This window comes from Micrasema longulum, unplaced genomic scaffold (assembly GCF_059751315.1).
Source record: "Micrasema longulum isolate JH-2025_06_02 unplaced genomic scaffold, ASM5975131v1 h1tg001597l, whole genome shotgun sequence".
In the NCBI taxonomy this organism is placed as follows: Eukaryota; Metazoa; Arthropoda; class Insecta; order Trichoptera; family Brachycentridae; genus Micrasema; species Micrasema longulum.
Genome location: NW_028278779.1, coordinates 291,185 through 312,572, shown reverse-complemented (window position 1 = coordinate 312,572; position 21,388 = coordinate 291,185). Strand labels below are relative to the sequence as shown.

Below are 21,388 nucleotides of genomic sequence, written 5' to 3'. Positions count from 1 at the left end.
GTCGTTAATAATGAGGTTTATTTTAGTTTTTTAGTTTTAAAGCTGATTTTATACATTTAAGTTAATGTAATGTCAAGCATTGTATAAAAAAAAAAATTAACATGCCAGACACGAATGATTTTTCGTGTGTCAATAAAAATAACTTCTTAAAAGTTACTACTAAGTTATGTCGTCCCTTTTGATGACAAATGTCATTCTAATCAAGTTATATTTTAAGGACTATAGTTGAGCTCTCGCTTTTTAAATACCAGGGTAGTTGATGGTTTCATAACGTACTCAAATACAAGTATGACTATGAGAGGATTCAAATTAGTATTTCTTTTTTACGTAGGCATTCTCCCTTGATTATTATTGGTAGGTTACTTAAAACTAAAACTGATACTTAATAGTTGTTGATTAGATTGACATTTACAAAAATACATAATTTCAAAATATTATTGTAAGACGTCACGTTCCATTATTGTTCACAATAATGTTTTTCTTTTTACTTTTACGTAATGGAAAATGCTAATAAAAGGAATAAAAAAATATAGTTTATTGTATTTATGAATAAAGATATTACATTTTTATTTCATAAACTTCAATAAAAAAGTTATTAAAGTTTATTATGTAAAAATTATATGAAACCAAAATAATATTAATGCAATTATAAGACATGTGGCAGGCAGTCGATCATCAATGATTGGGTTGGTAATCAAAGGAGGTAGGGGAGAAAAAAACATATTGTCTGGATCTTTTTTTGTCTCTGTTAGTTTTTTTTATTTTATTTTTAATCTTGAAATAGGGTACATTTAAACATATTCTTATGTGTGCTCTAATTATAACAATGTACATTTATTTAATTTATAAGTTGTTTGACACATATTTTTTAACTTTCTGTTGGAGTTTCGTCTTCAGAAGTGTTTTTTCCAAAATAATATTTTTTACTGCCCTTATACAGGCTGTTCTTTAAACCATGTCATATCCTAAACCACGATGATCAGTATGAGCAAGAAGACATATTAGCATACTTAAAAACATATTTAGAACGAAGAAAATTAAACTATAATATAAACTAAACTATATATTAAAAAAACAAAAACAAATGGTTGCTTACTTCGGCAGGGGAAAAACGAGGAGGGGTGGTCACGCGGCTGGCGGTGTATCAGACTCCCCCTTCTCCCCTCCCCATTTCTCCCCTGCAGAAGTAATCAACTTTTTGTTTTTTTAATTATTATTTTTACTTTGATTTTATACGTTTTTAACATTTATTTTAATCTGCCAATATGTCTTCTTGCTCGTACTGATCATCGTGGTTTCGGATGTGACAGGGTTTAAAGAACACCCTGAATAAAATTGAATTTTGTTACTTCTCCTTTTTTTAATGGGAGTCTGATTTTTACATTTTCCCTGGTATTGTGATCATGATCATGATCATGTTGGCTTATATATTAATTTTCTTCGAAAATTCTGTATTTTTTTTTAGAATTAATAATATTACACACAAATATCATCGTATTGAAAAATATTATTTGCTTATGTGTTAGTACTTTTAATTAATTTAATATCGAATGTACACTTGCGGATTGTATTGTGTCATTAAACTAATGCAAATAGAATCTAAAACTCCCAAGTTTTAATATAAATCAAGCACTAAATTTAACCAACCACTGTCTACCTATTTTGTATTAATTTTAAATCTCTGGCCTCTAGCCAACCTATTTTGTAGGTATCTTTTATGTTATATTTTATTTGAAATTTTTGAATGGTACACCATCTTATAAAAATAATTCATAATAGTTCTGATTATAATTATAACATGGCATTATTATGTAACATATTACATCCTTTAACTTTTTAAGTATACGAAACACATTTATCTCAAAAAGCTGTAACGCGTTTTGCCTTATGAAGAAATCGTCAAACTACCAACGAGTCACAAAACAAATGTTTTAAAACAGTTTTAGTCTAAAAATGCTTTAGAATTCAAGGTCGTGTTTGATTAAATAACTTTAAATTATTTATAGGTAATTAAATGTATCACTTGGATTATCGAATTCTACCAGCCAATAACACATTAAATATGTGTACTTCGTTTAATTTACTTTTTTATTATTATTTGAAATATTCTAATAAAAAAAATGGCTAGTATTATTTTTTATTACTATAAATGATCCACTGTTGATTTATTCAAGGGAAAAGTTAGACGTCAGTTTTCAAAGTGTTAAGAATTTCCATGGTTACGAAAAATGTTTGATTGTTTGTAATAAAATATTAGTCAGTGTTGGTATGGTAATGAGTAAAATAAAACCGGGGTGTAAAGTTTTAGGGGAACTCCGGATCTACCTAACTATAAAATACTTTCTAAACTTCATCAAACAAAATATTATCCATGAACAAGTAAAACAATTAATAAAAACACAATGTATTTGAATTTATATATTTTTATTACAATAATAACTACAAATATTAATGTTTAATATAATCTTATATAACTACTGGTAAATAACAATAAATAACTTAATTTGTTTATTGTTTTACATAAATAAAAATTAATCTCTTAACAGTCACAGCTGTTTGTTAAACAATCAGCCTTTTTGCTTGTTTAATTTATAACACAGTGTTTTTACTTCAAAATACTGATAGCGCTGTTATTCTTTTTAAGAATGTAATAATGTCGGTAGAAAAATGTTTGAAAATGCAACATTTTGTAGTTTTGTTCAAATGACTATTGGATATGAGAATTGACACATAATTGACTGAACACAGGTGGGTATTTATAATACTTGGTGTAGGTAATTTTGTGAAAACAGATAGTGGATTTTAATATTTTAATATAATCTATCTTTGACTAGTTGTTTGGGTTTTTTTTTTACTAAAACGTAAACGAAATGCTTGGTTTTATTTTAGGGTAACCGTATTCCTCTAATGGATGAGTTTGCTGGTGAAGATTCCTTACCATTTGTACTTGGCTGGATAAACTAGGGGTATTTTGTATCCTCGCTGAGTTATCGAAGCTAAATTGGGGAGAAGTAAAAGAGGGAGTGAACGGAACACCTCCAAAGCCGGTAGTCCTCAATCGGGAGTCAAAGTTATTCATTTGGAAACCATTAGAGCGGGAATTTTGATACAATCCTGAATTGATCGGTTGATTCAATCCAGAAAATCCACCAGACGTGAAAACAGAAGATCTTTCTTCATACGGGGGTATATAAGCGTTCTCGATATTTTGAAGACCTCTCGTCACCGCTGACAAATAATCGCCCCTTTCATTGGCTGAATTAATATCGAACCCAAATGCTGGCACAAACTCTACACGCGTAAAACCAGGTTTGAATTCTTCATTAGATTGCTGATTCTCAAATCTTACATGATTTGATTGCTGATCCGGCTGCTGTTTAAGCTGTTGTGGTTCCTGGCTGCTAAATGCGTTCTTAATAACGTTATTCTGTTTTAAAGACTCTAAGGTTGAACTGGGAACTAGAATTTGCTTGGCGTTAGTTTGGTGCTGAAAATGAGCTTCTCCCCTATTTTGATTGAAATTATTAGAGTTAGGCGCAAATTGATTAAATTGAGTATTTTGTGGATTTACGTTTGGTAAATTGTAATTTGATTGAGGCTGTTGAAATGTGTTTGGTATGATAACTTGTTCATTATTTGACTGTTTTATTTCATTTAAATTAGATTTAGTGTTCTGGATTATCGGCTGTTGTCCAATATTTTGGGCAAAAGTTCCCCGTGTTGGTTGGATGTAGTTTTGCTGGATTCCTTTATTTATCTGTCCAGTAAACTGTCCCGTTCCAGTTTGTAGATTTGAATTACTATTGAACGTATTATATCTTTGGTCGGTAAATTGTTGTCCCTCTATTTTAGTGACCTGCACATTGGTGTAGTCTTGTGGGAATGTTGTCTGAGTGGAAGTCAACTTTGAAGGAAATGTAGATTTTTGATCAGGTAGATTACCCTGCTGCATAGATTTGGTAAAAGGAGAAGGAACGTTCGAACCGCCAAATTGTTTTTGAATGCTCAAAATCTGTTCATATTTATTCTGTTCTGGTTCCTGATTGGATACAAGAGATGTTTTGGAAACTGTAGATCCGCCTCCTTGTTGTTTGATTGCTGATTCAAACTCGTTGTTATTTTGGAATCCGGCAAGGAGTTGCCCTTGAGAAGGATTTAAATATTCATTTGTTGGACCAAAACCGTTCTTGATAACTTGTTGATTGAAGTTTTGATTCCTGACAATTTGTTGTTGCATTTTAGATACTTCTAAATGAGCATTCGAACCTTTTACACCGCTGAATTGGGTTTGTATTTGTTGGCCGGAGAATGTATTCGTCTGCGGAGTGGATGATGGGATGGGAAGACTAATTCTTAATGTTTCATCAGAAAATTTCGATGAAACTGTAGGCCCTCCGCTGTTGTATTTATCAACTGATTCGGTGTCTTGATTAGAATTATAATTTGAGTTTGTGATTGGAGTACTGTATTGTTTTTGCGCATTTAAATCCTGTCTGTATTCTCCCGAAGTTGGATTAGTTACAAACCCTAAATTATATTGATTGGAGCTTGTTATTTTTCCTTTGGTGAGGTCATTTTCAAAATTTTGATTTTGTAAATTTTTAGTGTTTTTTTGAGGTCCTGTAGATTGAATTTGCTCAAAATATGTCGATTGATATTGTTGCGAAGGAATGCTTTGTATTTTTTGAACTGATTGAACAGAATACCCTGAAATTGATGGACCCGATGTCTGCTTGTATCCGTTGAATACATTGTTTCCTGACACTATACCTTGACTTATGTTGGATCTAGTAAAATCATTTTGAAGATTATAGTTTGCATTGACTGGTAAACTGGTTTGAATTTGTTTGTCATATTGTATCGAAGATTTTACATCACTATTATCGAATGTTTTTTCCGATTTAATTTGTTCTCCAAGGTGTTTTTGCTCTAGTTGAGACTCGCTATAAAATACTTTTTGTTTTTGCTGAACGTTTTCATTTTCATTTGATTGAATAGGTAGTTTAGTTTTCGGTTTGCCAAAGCGCTGTTGAATGCTGTAAAATTCTCCCTGATTTTCTTCATCAGTAATGGTTGTTGGTGAAACACCTGATGTAATGCGGTATTGGTCATAATTTTCATCATAATTGATCTGTTTATTACCTCCTTTAGCAATTTGCGTCCTTAGATTATTGATATGATCTCGAGAGTCTACGATTGTACTTTTATATGAGTGAAGCTGACCAGCATTTTTGATGTTTAAATTACCGTTTTGCTCTTGACCATTATGATTTTCTGGAACTGTTTTTTGCATAAAAGCCGCAGTTTCTTTATTGAATTTAGAACTAAACCGATTGGCGGCGTTGAAAGAACCGATTTTAGCATTTTGGTAATAATTCTCATTATTGAGCCTTTGGTTTTGGAACACATTGCCACTACCTTTTACGTTTTCACTTATAGTTTGAACGCTCTGTTTATAAGCTTCTTGTGGCAAATTACCTGATTTAGTATGTTGAATGGTGCTGAACTCGTTCTGGCGAATCGTATTTTGGTCAAAAACTCCCTGAGAGCTTTTGTACGCAGCTGATTGTTTCTGTATTTGTTCATTTTCTTGTTGAAATATCGAGCTCTGCCGTTGGATTTCTTCTCCTCCTTCTAAAGCAACCTGTAGGTTAGATAAATTACTTTTCATGAGAATTTTTTGCATAATACTTTTAGCGAAAGGTTCATTCACCACGCCTTTTATTTCACTGATATTATTACCTCGATTGACACTTTTTATTGAAATAAATGAATTAGCCTTCACCGCAGCGTCTTGTAGCGCTAGTTTTGTAGTATTGTGAATATGGATTAAGTATGAAAGAAAATTTCGGGGAACGCACAGCTCTAAAATTTTCTCTTGACTAGTATCTCCTTGCGGAAAAATATGAGCTGATAAAACAGTCACTAAATTGTTTCCATTTTTATTTTGGTTATTGATGATGTTAGTGGTATTAAATTGAGAGGAATTCGATGTAATCTCAGTTAACTGGTTATTTTTACTATTCACTTCATTCAATGAATTATATCGGGTGTTCACAAGTTGACCGAATTTCCCGTCCTTTGGGTAACTAAGTGTAGGATGAATTAAATGATTCGGAGAATTAGTAAATGTATTTATTTCAGCATCTCGATGAAACGTATTTTGATTACGGTTATGTATATCGGCATGTCTAAAATTAGTATTACTTTTGTAATGGTTATTTTGAGTTTGTAAATCAGAGTGTCCTGGTGGTGTTTTATGAATGTTATAATGATTGTTATTCGATAAATTATTGTCCTTAATATTATTCGATTCGCTTTGTGAATCACTTTTAATGTTGCTATACTGAGTGTTAATAAAAGTAGCTTTTTGATTATTTGCAGATACTGGAGAAGAATAAGCATTGTTACTGGATGATTTTGTTAGAAGACGCTGATTTTGCTCAGCCCCAATTTCGCCACTGGCAGTATCTTTATGAGGTTTTACTAAAAATACTACGAAAGGAATAGAACGAATGGGTGACAATGGAATATTAGAAATATTGGATGAACTCGCAAATGTAGACGCTTTGTTAGAACTATCAGAAGCTTGTTGATAAGATAATTGACTGTATGATTCCTGGTTATCTTCACTTACCAAACTTTGATTTTCATCTATAGCCGGTATGTTGATTGGCAGATTTACAATAAATGACTGAGGCCCCGTCGGCGCCTGCGGTACTGTCAGTGTGTACTGCTTGTCATACGCTGACGGATATGTGAACTGTTGTTTGGTTATTTTGATAGCTTGTTGAGCTTGCGCGTTAAATTCCTTTTGTTGGCTCAAAACGTCACTTTGTTTCACAAAATAATCCTGCTGAGCTTCTTGGCTTCCCGTTGCGGTTGTTTCATATGGATTAGAATTAGGAATGGTTTGTAAATTCATTCCGCCAATATAAGAATTTTTGCTGAAACCATTTAAATTTTGGTCACTTCCAAAGTTGTTGTTCGGATCATTCAGTGCCCCTAATATTTCTTGCCCCTGAACGGGAAATTGAGGATTTTGGAGCATGGAAAGCATATCATCCGGTGGGTTGTAGATCTGCATGATAGTTTCCGTGATGGGGTAATCTGGTGGAAGAGGATGCTGTACTGGATACGATATCATTTTCTGTATGTCGTCAATCATTCCCGGGCCAGGGTCGAGTGTCAGTCTGCTGTTAGTACTGAATCTTCCCGAGCCAATTCCGGAGCATCGGACATTCATCCACCAGTCACATACTAATACTTCTTGGTTGAAGAGTGTTCCATTCGGACATAGAAAGGAATAGAACCCTCCCGCTGCGTTGGTTGCACACACTCTGAACACCTGACATCTGGCTTCTTCATCAGCGTAATAACCTGCAACCAAAAAAGAATTGGCTTATTTTGTGAAATTGAATAAGAGAGAGTATGTTTTGAAGTTACACGTCTATTGATATATGATTTTTTATTATATTTAAAAAAATGTTTAATACGTTTTTTCTTAATTGAAAATTAATTTCAATCTTTTATTTAGGTCAATAACATTTACGTATACATTAGTATTTTCCTGAGCTTTCAATTTAGCCCGATTTACTTCCTTAAAAAAAAATCTCCCTCTATTCGAGGAGAAACAGTGACCTCTGAATATACAGACATATTTAAAAAAAAAATTTTTTCTCATTTTTTGTGGTAAACAAGGTTTATATTTACTGCAATAGATATGTTTCTTTTAGCTGCGCTAACTATTATTTGAGGATCTTTGGGGATAGTGATATGGACTCAGGAACTTTTTCGCGTTTGCTTTATGTCTTCTGCCTCCTGGAAAATACGAACTCAATCAGGAAAAGCCAGACCGGCATTCAGTGCTCGACATTTTGTAAATATGTGCCTGATCATATCATAATATGCGAGACCGGCCAACGAGAAATCGTTCTCTTTTCCACGCCAGTTGCCTTCGACTAATATGGGACATTAAATCAAAAAGCTCCTTTTTAAAAATAATTTAAGATTATTATTTGTTTGTTTACAATATATGTACATAAGAGGTAATACTGAGTTTTCAAAAAATAATAATAAGATAGCAATGAAATACATATTAATGGTAAGAATTGTAAACAAAAATTCCCACAAAGGCATGGCCTGTTCGTGGGTATACAAAAAATGTTTATAATTTTTTTACTCCTATAATAAATAAACACATAGACAAGTATAAAATTTTTGTATAACATAAGAAAGATAAAATAAATGTATTCTGTAAAAGGTAAGGTCGTTAGGAGGTAGTTATTTATTTTTTAATAATTAAAAAACAATAAAAAATTAAAATATTTCTTTTTATTAAAGGACAACAAAATATACCATAGGAAATATATATATATATATATATATATGTAAATATATATATATATATATATTTACATATACACACATAAACATATATGCATACACAAATACACATTCATACATATATACGCGAACAGATATATAATTGATAGTAAAATAATGAAAACTAATAAATAAAATGAAAAATAGCAAGTAAAAATTTTGCGCTTGTGACGTCTCCATCGCAATTTTAAAATGTTTTTTAAAACAATATTTTGTTTCGTTGAAAAAAATCCTGCTAAAGTTTTTATCGTATGATGAGCAAACACGATAAATGTATTATTTTTTACCCAGATTCGATAGTTGAAGATACGGTGAAAAAATATGTTTTAGTCTGCTTTTGAATCTGAGTATTCTAAATTTTATTAGTGATAACAGTTCAGAAGAATCAATTTTGTTATTGCTCCATATTTAACACAGAGTTAACTAATGCAAATATAGTACTAACAAAATATAAACACTCGTTCAGCAACACAAATTAACTGTATTGTCTCATTTGTATAAACCGCCATTGGTAAAAAGCAATATAATGTAATTGCGCCAAAAATATTTAATGATTTAATGCCAAATATAAAAGACTTAAAATGTAAAACAAATTTTAAAATAAAAATAACTGCACATATAAATAGTGCAGCGAGAGATTTTTTTGAAAAATATATGTAGATTTATGAACTCAGTACTTTATATAATTGGTACACATATTATTTATATTCTTATGTATTACATTACTTTAATTATATATTATACTATATTATTTAAATATAAGTAACATGTATTCTTGGCACACATGTTTACTTTATATTTGTATATTTTTTTTAAATATATATATTTGGACCCCTGTATTTAGTAGCCTTAAGTGTCATGTACAAGGCTGAGGTACTCGGAAAAAAAAAAAGTTTTTGCTTGTCTTGGAAATGGGTTGTTCGATCACTGATTTTGGTTTATTACCTTTATGAGTCCAATCACCATTTTTGCAAAGTTCAAGAACAATGGCGCGTGATAACTACTTTTAACCACAGTGTGGATATCTGTTAAGGATATTCCAACTTTCCTGCATTCTGCTTCAAGATTATGGCGTTGCAAACTGAAAAATGGGCACTTAAATAACAGATGTTCTATACTCTGTGAAGAAATATCATCGCATGGACAATAGTCATCATTCCTTAATTTAAACCTATATAGATAACTTCTCATAGCTCCGTGTCCGGTAAAAATTTGGGTCGTTTCGAAAGTACTTGGGTGATGATGACGGAAGTTTATATTTGTATAACGACGATTATCAATTTCTTACATTTGATTAGCTAGGCATTTACAATTAAGTAGTTTTATTTATTTTTTGTAATTGTTATATTAGCATAGAACTACTTATACTTTAAAAGATAAGAAATCTACAACTTAAAACAGGCTGAGCCATGTTAGATGGAGACTATCCTAAACATAGAACACTCTGTTTTCACTTTTCTATTCAATAGTTTTATATGGATTTCCTGTTATTAAATATGTTGACTGATATTATGCAATAAATTTATAAAATAATAATTGTTTTATATGGTCAATTCGAAGAGTATTCAGAGACGTGAAGTGAATTATTGTTAGGATTATTTTAGTAGAAAATATTTTTAAAATTGAAGTTCCATTAATTTCTTAAATTGATCAATGCGGAAGTGCAGTAGTTTTTTAAAATTTTTTATTTGTTAATAGACTGTTAAACTGAGTAAAAAAATATTTTTTTAAATTTTTATATATCGTATTATCGGCGCTACGATTTTTCAAAGTTTTGTATTTCTGAAATAACTCCGCGTGTAACGTCAGAGGTTCATTTCCGCTTATTCTCATTCAGTTCTTCCCATTGGTCCAGAAGCGACAAGCAGACCGGAAATCTTCCATAGCTCTCAAATCATAGGTTGATTCACATGAACCAGTGACGTCATTAAAAATAGTGCGTTTTTATCAAAATATTTTTTATTATTTTTTCTGTACATTTTCAAGAAACTTTGCCGTACAATTTAATGCTTTAATTTTTACCCCGCGTAAGAAAAAAAAATTGTATCCAATTCCCCGTAGGGCTGAAGTTCCTCATTGTTAATCCCAAATATTTCATACTGATAATACTCTCCAGTAAGATGCAGGTACAATTTACTTTATTTTGGCAATAATTGAGTCTTAATTCACAACCAGATTGAGGTTGTCCTGCCGACTAAAAATTAGTTTGAAATATTAAGTCGAGATAATCTAACACCAGATCATATCCCGACAAATATGTCAGAATGATGTAGTCGTGCGTTAGAATCTACGTCTTCGATACGTTCTCAAACAGTCTTACCAGCAATCTTGTCCTCGCAGTTGAAGTTGGTTCTAGGGATGACGTTGAGGACCGGGTAGTCTCTCTCCGGCTCTCCCGGCACGGAGAGTCGGATGTCCCACCCAGCTCCGTCGTCATCCCTGTTGTAGTGGCCGCTGCTCCCGTGGTCGTGGCTGTGCTCATGGCCCTGTTGCCCGGCGGCCGCGGCTACCAGGGAGAGAATCAGGACCCAAACTGTAGGACAAACAATCGTGGCTTGACATCAAAAGATAAATGGCTTAGAGCATTATGCAAATTAACAGTGAGATAGGGAAATATCACATACTACGAATACCGATAAAAATATATGAAATGGCTTTGAAATAATGAATTATGTTTTTCAAATTTTCATATATAAATTTGAAAAAGAAATTTAAAAAAAATATTTCACTTGAAAAACGCGCTATGTTTGACCTTGATATTTGTGACGTCAAGATTCGTGACAATCTTCTAAATAAATTTGAATGGTCAGGAACAAATAAACATGAATCGTGACGTATTAGGGGCGTGGCCAAGGGATGACCGTTTTTGTGGGAATTAAAATTTTTAAAATAATTATAATGTATGTAAATATTGTTTTTTGTAAATGCCCAACTACGCCTAGCGGCGCTATTGCTAAGCTCTTCTTATTTTATGTAGCTCAATCACACGTGCTTAAAAACATACTAAGCATTTGAGCGACCACAATGAACATGCTTAAGTTATCGCAGTCATAAGTCAACGCGTGTGTAATCTCTAAGTCAACGCTCGTGTCGGTTAGTTTTTTGTTTTCCTCGTAAATAAATACAGTTCACTGGCGAATAATTTGCGTTTACCATAATAAAGAATACAATTAATTGCATTTGCAAAAAAGTAAGGAGTATCTAATACGAAAAAGTGAAAATTAAATTACAATTACTATGGCGACTGCTTTTTTTGACATTTGGCTTGCCAACCGCCGGCTAAATGCAATAAATAGCATGATAAATAATAAATAAATAAATAAAAATAGCAGTTTTGGAATATTTTCCATATTGACACTTGACACCGGTAAAATTTAAATTGTGATTGCGCAGCAGGATTATACGTCGCGAAACGTAAATATTTTGACATGCAATATTAGGTGTTCACGGATGTTCCATTGTGATAGCGAATAAGATAAACAACCACGGTGAGAAATTATTATCGCGTCGCTTATTAGCACGTCGATAGTTATTTGTGATTGAGCTACTGAGGGCGCCCATCGAGTCGAAATGGATTCTTTTATTATTACACACACATAACCGTCTTATCAATCGGCCCTGACAAAGACTCTTATTGACTTTTGTCTATGTATACAAATATACCTATTAGTATTAATGTTTTGCCTTAAAAATTATGAGGGTGTTAGAAGCGAACTTAATAATCTCATATTCCCTTCTCAAAAAGATTTTCCCTCTCTGTTGCAACAAATTTAAGTATAAACAACTCCCTAGGGAGAAAATTCAGCCAGTCTGCAAGCATTTGGACATACTCAAAACATTGTTAGAAATCTCCATTGAAGGCGTTACTGAGATATTTGCGAAGTTGAAAAAAGTATTGTGAGATTTGTAATTATGCTTCACCAACTCAATGGAGAATGCTAAGTTTGCGGTGTCAAGTAGTGTAATGAAAATCTGTTTTGCAAGATTTAGAGACGGTTTTGAATTACGCAATTCTTAAGGAAGGAAGGTTTTTATTTAAAGTTTATTTTGGCTTAAAAAACAAATTTTCCGTTTTTGGAGGATTTCTAAGTTTGCTTTGAAAACATGGGTTGTTTTTTTTGTAGATATTTTACTATATTATTTATGTTTAGATAACATCATGTATTCTTAGCACATATATATACTTTATATTTATATAATAATGATTATTAAATTCATACATTTGATTAGATATGGATTTATAATTAAGTAGTTTTAGTATTTTTTTGTTATTTTTATATTAGTAAAGAACTACTTATACTTTAAAATATAAAAATATCTCCATCTTAGAAGAGTCTGAGCCATGTTAGATGGAGACTATCCTAACCGTATTCATTATCTAATCTACTAGTTTCACATAGATTCCCTGGTATTAAATATGTATACTTATTTATGCAATAAATTTATAAAATAAATAAAACAATTATACATACAATCTTATACAAATAAATTTATGTTTGGATAATTTATATAGCGCCAGTTTCGTGAAAATCACCTTAAGAGCGCTGTACAATACATAAATATCCCAGCACGTCTTTCAGCTACAGAGCGCATGGACGGTTGGGATTCTAGTTCCTCGTCTCTAATTATGACATATAATAATTATGATATATAGGAGCTAGATAAAAGCACGTCTTGCAGCTACAGAGCGCATGGACAGTAAGAAATCCAGCCCCTTTTTAAATTTTTTATTTTTTTATTTGACAATGAAGTTTAGAGTTTAAGTGATATTTTAAAAAACGAAATGAAAAACAAATTTACAAAAATAGAAGTTAGATTAAAACAAGTACTGCAGCCACTGAGCGCATCGACGGTTGAAATTCTAGAGCCCATTTACTAAATTTAGATTTTTAATAGTTGATAACATTTACATAATATAATTTATATAATATGAAAGCTACCATCACAAAAAGTCTTGCAGCTACAAAGCGCATCGACGAGTGGAATTTTAGCAACATAAGAATGATTTTAAAAAGTTTAGAATAAAAACATTAAAAAAAAACACAATAATAATACATCGAGCAAAGAACTAGTAAGTATAGCAATTAAGTGAACATGTAACAGCACAAAAAGTAAACGATAAAAGACTAAACAAAAACAGCATTCCTTTACTTATTATTAAGGTTAACAAGATGATAGACAATACTCGAACTCAAAGAGTCCTTGTTAATTGAAAAAAAAAAAACAATATTTTTTACATATTTAATACAGCAATTTACAATTAATTATTAATGCAACAAATTCATTGAGTAGTAAAAGTAAACAAACATATTTTTTTTTGTTGGTGGTTCATTTAAACCGATAGGGATAGTTTCCCCGTTCTAAGGCAGTAAATGATGTATTTTATAATAATATTAAAAAGTAATTACAGTTTTATTATTATGTGTGCTTTTTCAGTCTTAAAAGTAAATGATAAATATACAATAAAAACATAAATAATACCAAAATCTCTATATCCTAAGTCTTAAGTCATTACTAGTAAAACAAGAAATCAGCTTACGCCCTTCTACATCGGACAACAATTTCTCCGACTCCCTCCGACCAATATAGATTAAAAATGCAGTCAACACCTTCCTCAGCCTGGCAATCCCACCACATTTCCATGAATCTGGGATAAGGTTATATATCCTCGGGCCTATATAGTATTGCTGCCTTTGAGCCAAAAAAGTATTAACTCCTATCTGTAGAATCAGATCCTTATTGGAGTGTCTAGTATTATGAACATGATAAACCGTTGCGAATTTTTCCCTGTTTTAGGTAGGGTCTATTGTCCTTTTCCTAGTACATAACTGTAAAAACATTTGGTTCACATTTGGTTGTTCCCTGGGAGATGATAGTAGATGCGCATCTGTGTGCGTAGGTAGGTACCAAGAGATCTATCCGCTGCTTGTCAATTTATATAGGTACCTACCGCACTATTTTGATATAAAAATACAACAGAAAACGCTGTGTTACTTCGTTTGGAAAATTCTTTGAATTCCGCTTCTGTAAAACTAACGCTTGGAAACCAAAATGGTTTATTTATTGTTTATTTATTTATTGTTTTTTAAGAAACAAACTGTCGACAATGATATAGTGACATTAAAAAAAACAGTTTAAAGACAGACCAGCAAAGTTTCTAAATCAGAATCATACATATTATTTAATTGTGTTACAACAAAAGGGTGTGTTATGTGTATTTGTATGAGAGTAAGTGTAGATTGTAGATGTGTGTTTATGTGTATAGTCTAGAAGTAAGTGCTCAGGTGTGTGTAAGTGTGAGCATCATTAGATAAGTGGAATCGTATCGCAGCCATAAATAAGGAGTCTTAATTTATTTTTAAATAAATTAAGGGGCATGTAAAATATATCAATAGATGAAAAAAAGGCATAGAAAATAATAATCATTCTGATTCAATTAAAATATTTGATTCTCGTAATATTAATTTAAAAAGAATGACATTTGTCGGATCTAAGCTGCCGACTGCGACCGTAGCCCGTCGGTTGGCGGTTGCGGCTCACGGCCTCAGCATCTTAACTTGATTACAAATTAATGGAGATTGTCGATAGATAAACATTAAATAGTAAATAAAAATCAGTAGCTCGTAATTCTAGTGCCGAGATGCCTATCTTACAATATGTTACGTTTTAATATAAGCTTTTATTAATTCGTAAGACATTCTTTAGAGACGTACTCTGTCGGGTATGGTGGTACGGTAAGCATTGAAATTTTTATAATTTTAAATGAAACATGCAGTATGCAATATTTATTTATTTCAATTATCAAACAAAGATGTAAATACAAATAAGAAGACCTAACTACGTTGACTAAATGGACAAATACAAACTTAGAGTTATTAGAGTTAATTACTAAGTAAAATTATTATGCCTACCGGTTCTCAGGTTTTGGTATACAACCCTTCGTCAGAGCGAAATAATAAATATCCGTTTAAATAAATGAAATAAAAATATTTGATTATTTAAGATTTTTATATTTTTGTATTATTACTATAAAAAACAACAGATTATTTTATAAAAATGTTTAAAAAAATACACACATCCCGTTAAAACTTTACATAAATACAATGATGTAACATATTACAAAATAAAGAGCGAAACATAAAATATTAAATAAGATAAAAATAGCAGAGTAATGTAAGAAGGTTGGAAATGAGGAAAAAAGTGGAGGAGAGGATTTTTTATAATATACTCGTAGTTGAACAATTCGAAATTTATTTAAATATTGACACAAACCGACGACATTGGATTATTCTATAAAAATCAAACAGATGTATTAACCAACAATGACATAAACGAAGATCATAATGAAAAAAAATGCAATATTATCCATTTTGAACATATAAAAAAATGTCATAAAGTAGATGCTTACATACTCGTAAATAATAAACGAATAACTAAAATAGAACATGTTAAATACTTAGGACTAACAATAGACAGACAATTCATATCAACGATTTAATTAGCAAAGTGGCGACTTTATCGAGTCTTTTTTTTTAAAATCAAAAACTTTGTTTCAATAAAGGAAAAAAAAATATGTATGAAACCTATGTAAAAACTAAAATATGTTATATGCAACTACAATGGGGAGCAGGAAATCAAAATAACATAAACAGACTACAAAGACAGGAAAAGAAAATATTAAAGTTAGTATATGACCTACCCTATCTAACAGCAACTAAAGAACTTTTTAAACAAACTAAACAATTAAATGTAACTGAACTCTTTAAACTAGAATCCGTAAAATTTATTCATAAATTAGCCACTGATGTAATTGTAGACGAAGAATTAAAATTGGTGTGAAGTGGGTCAATAATGCGATATCACGCAGCGGGCTTGTGGTTTGCACGTGCATAACGGTCCAGTCTGAGTGAATGTGCGGTAGGTACAATCGTATTTTAAATTTGATCGTCCAAAAAACTATTGCTAAAATTAAATGAAAAAAAAACCTATAACTTCTCCTTCAAATTAATTTTTTAAAGAACTAGATTTTCCCTCAATTGATGACATCTTTAAAAAAGCATATTTTATACAAACTTACAAAGAAAAAAACTACGCTAATTAAGAAAAGTCTCAAAACCCTAGATTTCCAAATAATTTAATTTTACATAGATGCAACTTACAACTGCAGTTTAAATCTATGTAAATATAATATATGAATATTTGTTATTAATTTATGTTGTATTAAAACAAGTGTTACGAAGTTTATGCGTGTTGTTTTCGATAAATCGTGGATCAATAATTTTGCAATGCAGAATCCTTGGTGAATTTAGAAATGGCTCTAACTGCTTCTTGTCGCATTTTCATAATTTATCTGAATAAAATTAGAATTACGCCTTATAAAACACGTTTTAAAGCCTTTTTAATTGCAATCGTCCGATCAATTCAACCAGTGCGTAGTCCTTAACTCCTATTGTATTTTTTTCTTCAATCTTCTGTAGATTTCACACGAATATTGACAATACAATAAGTAACAGCAGATTACAATATAAAACAAATAAAACATTAATTATTTTTACCAAAGACACGAGTTTTAAAATACATTTTTGTATACAAAAAAATGCGTTCTTACAATTTACCCAAACATAAAAATTTTTGGGGGCATTTTTAACTAGTTATAAATAACTCACTATTAGAAGACGGGAATCGAGTTGGGGTAGAGTGGAATTCGAACTCCGAACCTCTGATCCTCGAGTCCGCGACACTAGCCACGGGACCATCACCCGGGTTTAATTAATAAAAACACACCAAGTTTATATTTACACCTGATGATGGGTAATTCTGAATACCCGAATCTGGTGTTTTTTATTAATATTAAACTTGTGTGTGGCTTAACAATGCAAAACGTTTTACTTATTTCATATTTGAAATTTAATTCCACAAGGTAAATTCCGAAATAATAAATAATTTTGTAAAATACACATTTCTAATATATATAAAAGTGTTGATACATAAATATCTGTACATGGGAAGATAAAACACTTTGAAAAAACATTTGAAGTTAAACATGTAGAAATTATCGCAATAAGCTATTTTATACGTGAATAAAATACCGATATCAACTTTCGTAGTATAAATCCTTTTTTAAGTTAAAATAAAAATCTGAAGTCCACTTTTTTCAATGCCTTTCCCCTAGGGGAAAACGGATTTTTCCCGAAGTTTAAAAATAATGTATTACTTAAAAATGATAATTCCTTGTTTCTTTAATCATAGATTTTGGTCACTGAAGAAGCATCGTTAATTTCTGTTAATTATATTTTATAATTTTTAAACTTTTTATGAGTTTTAAACTAACCACAGTTAAGGACTCGTCTTTCCCTACCTTTCCCTACGTATTTTTCTCCCAAATAAAAAGGTGAAATAAGCTTTAAAATAATAAAAAATAAGTTTGGAAATGTTTAAAGTTAAAATAAATAGATCGGTTTATTTTCATCTAAAAGGGGAAATGAGTTGTTGAATACGCTCTGATGAACGATTAAAATGAATTTCATTTCGCTTATTAACTATTCTATCCCCTAAAAAAAATTATCCCCATTGACAGTATTTTCCTTTCCTAAAATCATTCCAACATCTGTTGAATTTGTCCGGCATTTAAACGGTTTTCATCCGTTTTGATTAAGAGGAAACGCGGTCTCACGTTTCTTCATACAAACGTAGTCCAGTATTTTCTCCCTAGATTATGGCACTACAGCAGTGATATTTTTACACGCTATGGGTATTTACCACCGACGTGTATCATCGTTATGTTTTTTTAATAAATTGTTTCTTATGGTATCTTGGACTATCCAAAACCCAAAAGCCCAAAAAAGCGCATAGTTTTGTCTGCCGTCTTCAGACGTACGGTATAAATAAAATTCGAAAAATAATTTTTAAAAACGAAAAAAATTCCGACACTAAAAAATACGTTAAAATATATCTAGTTTTGAGGCGCGGAAAACGGGACAGCGAAACGTTGATTTTATCGATTTTTTTTTAAATCAGCCGTCGTGCAGTTGTCTTTTTTGCACTGTATCGGGGAGACATCTGCGAGAGAGTGACAGAAAGGCAATGTTCAAATTCCTATTTTGAATAAAAAAAATATAAAAAACTGATATTTCTTTACAAAAATGAGTATATTTGTTTAAATATTTAAAATAACTTCGTCGGTAACATATAATTGAACATGTTCAGAAGAAAAAATTGTATGCATATTCTGATTTTAATACAAAAAGCTTAATTTTTTGCTTGTAGATAAAATTAAAGATAAATGTTAATTTTTCATTGTAATCGGGGCCCATATCATATTAAAAAATACGGATTGAAAATAATCTTTAAAGGGACACACACATGTAACATAAAATTCAAATTTTTATATATTTCTATAAAGTAAGTCAGACCGTAAAACTAATGTAAAAACTTCCTTTTGAGTTTTTAATTAGGTAATTTCATCTTAGATTCGGGTAATTAAAACACCACGAATATAATATCAACCCACGCGTTATGAATAAAAAAACAGAACTGGCTTTATGGTGGATTTAATTTCTACAATTTAACAACTAAATTTCATGTTTTGACAGACTTTATAGGATTCATAAATAACTGACTCGCTAAAGCTCAATATAAATAATGATCGTCTAAAAAATAATCTTGAATTATCATGATTTATTTTTCATTTAATTGGATTTTTTAAATGGTTGGAATTAATCTATCCAATAAATATCTTAATTAACGTATAGCATTTAAATTCACAGTGCCCTTAAAAGAAGAAAAAATATTTTCTATTTTTTTTTGCTATCTTTTTCAAAACTGGCTAGTTGTATTTTATTAGCTAGAAACCAAACAATGGCTCCGAGTCCCGGGCGGTCCTTAAATGGACCAGGGCTGGTATTCCAAACGAAATTATAGCGCGGTATAGCGCGTTTTTACGTACTAAATACGCATTATAGCTCGCTGTAAACGCGTTCGGAATACCAGCCCAGGCGAAGAATCTCCCGGCTCGACATAGAACTGTGGAGGAGCTGTTTTGCACTGCTCAAGATAGGGAAGCTTTCTCCCAAGTGATCGTCAACGTCGGGGGGACCCGACATGACACGTGAAGAAGAAGAAGCTGTATCATTCGTTTTTCAAGATAATAATGCCTTTTTTTATCCCGAATAAGTTTAATACGATGGCATATTCGAAACTATCAAATTGTAGGAAAAACACGTGGAGTTTAGAGTAGCAAAAACCTAGTCAAAAATGCAACAATTGCTTCTGTTAAGCTTATTATTGTCTATTCAAGGAAGGATTTAATGTTTCTTTTTTTGTGTAAAACCGGTTTTCGATTTCACCCAAAATTATTTTGTCAAAGGCAGGAAAGTAATAAATTTATTCAGGCATTTATATTATATGCATAATGTTCAGTTTTCACCTTAACTCTCGATTTAACCTGCGCATATTATCCAATTATAAAGGCAAAATGTTGCAACTCATAAGCTTTTTTAACGTAATTTTGATTAACCTTTTGACTGCTTAAACCAGTGTTTTTCAACCTGTGAATTGCGACCCTTGATTGTTTGAGTCACAAGCAACGTAAACGTACAAAACAAGTGTTTTAGGTCCCATATTACAATAAAAATACGATAATTTCAGTGAAAAAGTTGTACCTGTTTATTTTTTGACAAATCGTCGAATCGTGGTTTTATTTTCAGACGCAATTAACCAAAATATTTTCACTTAATTTACTGCTGATATGACCGCCAGATGCGCCTGCTCCTTTCTTAATTTCTTCATTAATAATTGTATGGTTTTAATAGAAAGAAAATTAAATACATTCTCGTTCAAATCACTGACAAAGGAGTAGTATAGTAAAATTAAGGTCATGGGGGTCGCTAGATATTTTCTGCTCGTAAAGGGGTCGCGTATTCAAAAATGTTGAAGCTCACTGGCTTAAACATTTCGATTAGCTTACGACGTTAAAAAATAAATACACAAAACTTGTCTACTTGTCAAAGTTTTTAAAATAACATTTATTTCCCCATTATCTGAAAATAGTTGCAAATAAAATATTGTTGATATGAATAATTTATACAGCGTTTGTTTGTGAAAATCACAATGGTAAAAATATTTTTTTTGCTTATTACTAGTAGCATAAAAAATATTTTTAAATTTATAATTTTGAATTTCAACAAAAACGATAATTCCATTGGTCACTCCCCTTATACGTCACGATTTATATTTATTTGTTCCTGGTCATTGAAATTTGTTTCGAACATTACGACGAATCTTGATGTCACAACAACCAAGGCCAAACACGTCGCGATTTTCTACGAATGTATTTTTTACATTTATGTATGAAAATATTTCTCCACAATATCCATATTGATTTTGAAAACACAATTAATTATTCTAAATTCATTTCATATATTTTTTTCGGTATTCGTTGTATGTAATATTTCCCTATTTCAGTGAGAAAATGGTAGATTGACACATCACATTAACATCGAGAAATGAACCACAAAGGAACGTGGCCAATAAAGAAATCACAGGGCGTGGTAACGCCTAGAAGTTCAGTTCAGTCAGCCCAACAGTTCAGTTCAGTCGGTCCAGTTCAACGCAGTCACACAATTTCAAAATCAAATCCTACATTTTTTTTTAAGCCAACAGGCTTAAGTAAGCCCTAATAGATTGGCATTAATGAGTAATACTTAATTTAAACATTCTGAAAATCTACTTAAATTAAAAAAGTGTATAATTAACAAAAGGTATATATATGGCGTAATCTAGGCGAAAATGGCAAGTGTGACATCGCGAGTCAGGAGAGACAACACCGCTTGCTTTTTAAATGCCTGCCCTTGCTGTAGGAACCATCGACAGTACCGTTTAGTGAGATTTCGTTCACTGTTCTGAGGATCCTTGGCAGAGGGGAAAATAATCCGATGTTAGTGTTATAATTTCCCACAGCAAAGACAGGATTGGTACGCAAGTTACGGCGAGGTACATTAAGGTT

At 31.4% G+C, this 21,388-nt stretch overlaps 1 protein-coding gene across 1 annotated transcript in view; it reads right to left on the bottom strand.

Moving 5' to 3' along the window:
* Positions 1-21,388, bottom strand: part of LOC148274734 (uncharacterized) — a 61,906-nt gene that overhangs the window by 12,297 nt on the left and 28,221 nt on the right. Inside the window, exons 2-3 of the mRNA XM_088236719.1 lie at positions 10,706-10,918; positions 6,412-7,380 (exon numbers count right to left, since the gene is read on the bottom strand). Coding sequence (XP_088092845.1) covers positions 6,412-7,380; positions 10,706-10,918 — 1,182 coding nt within the window. The remainder of the gene's footprint in view (positions 1-6,411; positions 7,381-10,705; positions 10,919-21,388) is intronic.